The 6000-nt window shown below is 49.7% G+C and overlaps 3 protein-coding genes across 3 annotated transcripts; 2 read left to right on the plus strand and 1 right to left on the minus strand.

Moving 5' to 3' along the window:
• Nucleotides 1-182: 182 nt before the first annotated feature.
• EI90DRAFT_3146950 (uncharacterized protein) lies at nucleotides 183-1256 on the plus strand (the record flags this gene model as incomplete). Its single annotated transcript, XM_039065484.1, has 6 exons — nucleotides 183-253; nucleotides 323-534; nucleotides 606-633; nucleotides 685-823; nucleotides 881-1186; nucleotides 1236-1256. 6 exons carry the CDS (start codon nucleotides 183-185, stop codon nucleotides 1254-1256), a joined length of 777 nt encoding a protein of 258 aa, XP_038911301.1.
• A 3575-nt stretch (nucleotides 1257-4831) lies between these two features.
• EI90DRAFT_3292339 (CAP Gly-rich domain-containing protein) lies at nucleotides 4832-5937 on the plus strand (the record flags this gene model as incomplete). Its single annotated transcript, XM_039067327.1, has 6 exons — nucleotides 4832-4995; nucleotides 5049-5338; nucleotides 5394-5493; nucleotides 5544-5640; nucleotides 5690-5874; nucleotides 5928-5937. Coding segments are annotated over 6 exons (846 nt in total), but the record flags the coding sequence as incomplete, so codon positions are not given.
• Nucleotides 5472-5996, minus strand: EI90DRAFT_3076685 (uncharacterized protein). Its single transcript, XM_039061670.1, has 2 exons — nucleotides 5544-5996; nucleotides 5472-5493 (listed from the first exon to the last, which is right to left on the minus strand). The coding sequence occupies exon 1, from the start codon at nucleotides 5935-5937 to the stop codon at nucleotides 5731-5733; it is 207 nt and encodes a 68-aa protein (XP_038911303.1). The 5' UTR covers nucleotides 5938-5996; the 3' UTR covers nucleotides 5472-5493; nucleotides 5544-5730.
• Between the last annotated feature and the right edge of the window lie 4 nt (nucleotides 5997-6000).

A 6000-nucleotide genomic window follows, 5' to 3' on the forward strand; every position in this document is an offset into this window, starting at 1 on the left:
TCCTTCTCGACGTCTTGTTTCATCCCGCAGTAGCCTCAATAATGTGGCGAAGACTTACCCTCTTTGTCGGACACTTGAGACACTCAGTCTGGAGGATAAAGTTCGTACTTGGGGCCATAGATAATGGCTCCAATATTCGACTTTTGCAGCTCTCGTCGTCTTACTCATCCGCTACTGTGTTTATGCAGGTCTGCGTCATTACCGGCGCAGCAAGGGGTTTAGGCTACAGTTTCGCCGAGGCTTTCATTGAGTCGTTTGTATCCAGGTGTATTCCATTTAACTTTGGTCACCTTACGTTTCGCATTGGTTTATGCCCACGCAGTGGAAGCACCAGGGTTGCCCTTGTCGATCTTTCACCTGACGCCACGGAGGCCGCTGCCACAAATCTCTCGGAATGGGCTACTGAGAAGGGTATAGGCCCAGTTGAAGTGGTGGCTTACCCGCTGAATGTTACGGACGAGCGTGCCGTCCAGGAGAGTATGGGGAAAATTGTGGAAAAGTGGGGAAAGATTGATTGCATACTTACCGCAGCCGGTGAGTCCTACAGCGTCTGCATTTCGTTTTTGAAACTTAGCGGAGCTCTAATTTATTTCGGATGTCGCCAGGTGTTGTCCACAACTATTCATCGTTCGAGTACGTTGACTATCCAGTCGTAATTTAAATGTTTTTAGAGCGCCTAAATAGGTATCCTTCGGAGCGGATGAAGTCCCTTTACAACGTAAACGTGCACGGCTCATTCTACTGCGCTCGCGCAGCCGCCCAACATATGATGGCATTAGGCACAGGCGGGTCAATAATCTTCATTTCAAGTATGAGTGGAAGAGTAAGTTTATCACGAGTGCATCATTTCCGATTTTCACTCGTGGACCTTGAAAATTAGATTGTAAACTGGCCACAACTTCAGATGCCGTACAATGCATCTAAGGCGGCCGTCCGGCAGATGGCTGCGTCGCTTGCATGCGAATGGGCAGAACACCAGATTCGCGTGAACGCGATCAGTCCAGGATACATCGAGACATCGATGACAGGACCGATAGTGGAAAAGTACGGGAGGGGTATGTTGGACGAATGGATCCGTGGTACGCCCATGAAAAGGCTAGGCTTGCCAGAGGACTTGAAAGGTGCAGCGGTACTCCTCGCGTCAGATGCCTCGAAGTTTACGACGGGATCAGAGTTGGTTATTGACGTGAGTGATGCCATCTCCGCTCCATTTTGTCTTCACAGCCAGTCTGCAGGGTGGATACACTTGCCTGTGAATCAGTGATGGGTGAAGCAACAAAGGTGTCGTGTTTGATATTTGTGGTCACGGAGCTTTCTTTAATTCTATCTTATTCCCCGCGACCCCCTGACGCATGTACATTATTGGTTTCCACACCAGATCTATTTTTGTATCGTAATGGCTGTATGTACGGCAATGGGTTCGCGTATTATCTTTACCTTCGATGTGCCCTTGTCCTGGATTCGACGATGATCCCTGCCTAAATTCTGTTAAATAAATCATTAGCGACAGGATCTTTACAGCTTCCATAAAATTAACCATATGACTCGCATTTTCAAAGACTGTTGCAGCCTCGACTTATTTGCACACCCATTGGACCTCGCCGTGGAAACCGCACTGCTGCACAGCTTATGCATCTGAATGATTCAGCCGGCCATCTTGATACGTTGCGCTCTCATTATGATCCAAGTTGTCATTTGCCTGTATGACATGTGCAACAAGTGCGCACGCGTACAGAAGAGTATTAATACATCCGGATCCACGCATACAGCAGTCTTTCGCCCAGATTAGTAGGGACTGGAACTCGCATGAAACTCTGCTGATGATCACATGGCTCCGCTAGCAGCAAGGCCGCCCGCAACACCCGCCGAAGTTGCATTGTCTTGCCTCTGCCTTTCCTTATGCATGACGAGAAGCCCAAACACAACGTCATCCAATCGCTGCGAAGCCTCTGGTGAGACGAAAAGTGAGGCTGGCGCTCCAGTCGCAGATTTATTTGAGCCGAATAGACGCTCGTTCTTCTGGTAGCGCGCCAGAACGTTCCCACTTGGATCGTGTACCTGGGGACGCCATGAATATTAGAAAATGCGACAATCACCATCCAACAGCGCATCAACGCACAACGGGCCCATCCAATTTCCACGTCCATTCCCCGTTAGGTGTTGGGAATGCCCTAGAACTACGACGCGATGATATGCCCTTCAACTGGTTCTGAACCAACAAGATAACGGTTGAGGCTACTGACCTCGAGAACGTTCCCTTGGGCAGCAGATAATCCTTAACCAACATCTTCCCACTCCCCCGCATCATCATCACATCTTTTCCCGATGCATCATGCCATTCGAATTTGACGATCTCGACAAGTTGTCCATCGACGACACGCGACACAGTCGTGTTGTCCGCGTGGAAAAAATGTGTCTCGGACATGATCGTGTAGAGTATCGACCCATTGGGTGCGTGTATTTGAGTATTCCGTAGGCTTGTGTTGGAGAGTGTGAACTCCATATCGGTCATGACTGTACAGAGGTGAAAGAGCGCAGCTCCGCGAGGGATCTCATCTAGTAGTGCCTGCTTATATACGCTGAAATGCTGATGGACCATTGCTGAGGCACTGCGTTGTCAAGACCGCGAGGGTCCTGGGCGACGGGGGAGTTCTCTTGGAAGCGCATTTTTCCGGGCTTCGATGTGTGGTTCGATGTATGGCGTCGCTCTCCTTACTTCTGAGCCATCGCGTGCGTATGCCGATGGAGACACGGCGATGTGTGTGACCCATCATGATTCGAAGCTCGGGGTGTTCCCCCCATTCGTTCGAGACGGGATCTGTAATCAGCCACTCCAACATCACTAACTCGTACACTTAGAAACGAGATCTACGTACACAGCATCCCGCAAGTGCTGACTTAGCCACATCTGCGGGAAGATTCAATTATGTGAGCCAGCGGGAACTTCATGAAATAGAGTGGCTGACCACTCAAGAAACGGCGATGGCTTCACAACAGAATGAAGGCAACAAAGCGGCGCTGAAAAAACGTCATTCATCAAGTTTTGCGGCTGGGCACATAGCCAAAACACAAGATAATACCATGGTTAGCGACGAGACGCAACGCAGACCTCGTAAAACGCACTCCAGTATTTCTCTGGATAAACCATACAGTACGACGGAACTTTCTAAGCAAGATCAAGTGGAGAAATCTGCTGAGGGTGGGTATTCGGTGCTTCCCAATCTCCGACTCATATTCTTTGACCATAATCACGGCAGAGAAGAAAAGAAAAGTAGCCGATCTTGATAACCAGAAAAATCATGGAAGCTGTAAGGGTGAGTGGCCAACCCTTTAACGAGGTTGGAGCGCATGGGGTTTAAGAATCGTATCGTTGGGACGGCAAGTTCGACACATTCCGAGCTATGCTATAGGGCGGGGATCTGGTGCTTCCAGCTTCGAGGAACCAGCAAATGGCCCATGGTTCTTCGCATACGTCCCTGGTACGAGTACGAACTTCACTTTTCTCAGTCGTTAACTCGGAAGGGTGATCAGTGCTGAGCGCCCTCCACCGAAGGTTGCTATTGAGTTATGTGCGCGTTAGTCCGCTGGAAAGGGGGTACGTGCGCCCCCCTTGTACCAGGACTGGAAGTGGAAGGCTTGGGGACGCCCTCATCATCCGTTGGAACCTATCGGAAGAGAAATTATGACGGGCCTACTGATGAACACCTTTAACTCATGCGGAGAGGAGCGTCTGCACGCCGGAACCACTATCTGGAATCCATGATAGTCGCATCCTCGGGTGGTTCAAACCGTGCGTAGGTGTGTGTGCACCGGTAGAAGTGCCGGACGAGTACAACCAAGCAACGCTCGGATATCAAAACCATTTTTCAAGTCGAGGGTTACACACATAGCTAACAAGCAGGAGTGTGGCCATTGACACCGATGGGAGGCATCAAGGGATTTAGGGGCTTAAGCACAAGAACTCTGTAAGCCAACGCACTAAGTGGGACGAGAAGCTCTGGTGAAACCAGGTCAAGCGGCGAGATCAGATAGGAGACCCGTGTCTCCCACACTTTTCCAACCGTGGCGATGGAAAAAAAGACAACCAGTCTCTAGACCAGGAAATTCGAGCCCCTTGAGACAAAAGGTCGCATTAGAAGCACCTCAGAAACTTTATCGCTCTAATGACATGGGCTAGGGTAGACGCCACCCTACCTTGCCATTCTGGATCGACAACAGGCTGAAATCAGTTGGAAGGGGCTCAAGTTAGCCACAATCAACTTAAAGACGGAAAAGATGAAGGCAGACTATGATGCCACCTAGTAAAAGACCTGCTGCTTTAGTGAGAGTGGGATCAGTTGTTGTGACTTATGTGATAATGGAAAATGCGCTCATGCCCACTGTGCGCCCAAGTAAATATAGCCTAGCTATTGGATATGTGCAAGCGCCGTAAGTGGCAATCCCCAACTTCGGCGTTTACTTCTCTTCTCTGAGCAGACATGAAGAGCGCACAACCTGCATAAGATGTTTTTGGCCAAAGCAACCCCCCTTTTACAAGCCAAAATCGCATCGGTTGGCATCTATTGTCATGTTCCTAGCACCAGAGAACACCGGCGGGGAGTCGTCGAGTACAATGGCGAAAGGGAACACGAAAGCCATTCTAACATACTATTTGTCTCTAGAGGGGCTTCAATGCAATCAATATCGCAACTGAAGGGAAAATTTTGACTCAAAGAGGGGTGTCGAACGAGCCGATCTCAAGAATCGGAAGTAGATCGGCACCACGTTGTACAAGAGCTGGCAAATTCCGGGTAAATTCCCTCAGCATCTGTTTCTGGCTTGCAAGCGATCAATGGGTGTTGGATCTCGTCTCAGCCATTCAGGGTCTCTTGGGACCGTTTGTTACACGGGAGAAGTCGAAAGGACTAAAGGTACCTGGCTGGGCGTCGAATGGGATGATCCTAACAGGGGCAAACATAGTGGCGAACATAACGGAAAGGTATACTTTCAGTGTAGGTGAGCCGCGTATTGGTATTGGGCTAGAATACTTCTGACCTTTCAACCTCTAGCATTCCTGGCGCTGGATCATTCATTCGCCAGACAGCGGAGACTTCGTTTGGTGTAACTTTCCGTCGCGCACTAGAAGACAAATACCTTAGCGGCCTCAATGCCCATGAGGAAAAACTGGCCCCCAATACTGCAGAGGTTTTTCTGCTAGGTACGATTGAGATCGAAGCGCCCAATTTCGATCGCGTACGGCAGAAATTCTCTCGTATCGAGAAGCTCAAGGAACTCAGCCTTGATGGAGAGGGTGTCTCCAGCATAGAAGCAGACGATGAATTGCGGAGATGGTGTCGAAGTGAGCAACATTTAGCTTTTGTCCTTCCCCAGTACAACTGATGGGGACCGTGAAGATGTACAGGGCTTGAACCTATCCAAGAATTTGTTTACGGGCTGGAACTCCATCTTAGTTGCTATGAGCTTTTTACCCGCTTTGAAGTCCCTGAGTCTCGAGTAGGTCTTTACACTGCGCATTTACCAATACGTTTCATTCCGCTTTCCAGCCGGAATCGTTTCCAGACACTGACGTCCCCTCTGCCGGAAACATCATCACGGGTGACCGAATTGAGGCTTAATGACACTTTAATGTCATGGGAGGAGGTTAGTTTCCTCAGCCCTCAGAGATTGACGCCGGGTGAATGGCAAGCAGCTCCCGTACATTGCTCCAGCTTTCCCAAAACTAGAGGCCCTTCAATTGGGCTTCAATAGATTGCAGAGGCTGGGTCCTTGGAAGCTGAGCTCCTCGCTTGTATCCACTCTGAGGCTGGTCTTTTTGGACGGAAACTTGTTAAGTGACTGGGTCAACATTACGGAGGCTGTATCGGGCATTACAAAGTGAGCAGATGATGAGAAGATGATGATCGTCTTTCGACTCGTTTCATGCGCAGTCTCCGCCATGTGAGCCTGTCATCCAACGCTTTCGTTGAAATACCTCGGAACACCTCGAGTCCTCTCGGAACC

Source organism: Cantharellus anzutake (assembly GCF_015039405.1).
Source record: "Cantharellus anzutake strain C23 chromosome Unknown EI90scaffold_64, whole genome shotgun sequence".
Classification (NCBI taxonomy): domain Eukaryota; kingdom Fungi; phylum Basidiomycota; class Agaricomycetes; order Cantharellales; family Hydnaceae; genus Cantharellus; species Cantharellus anzutake.

Excerpts from the sequence above, each read along its gene's own strand:
- EI90DRAFT_3076685 (XM_039061670.1), bottom strand. The coding sequence starts at position 5,937 with ATGGCGGAGACTGCGCATGAAACGAGTCGAAAGACGATCATCATCTTC.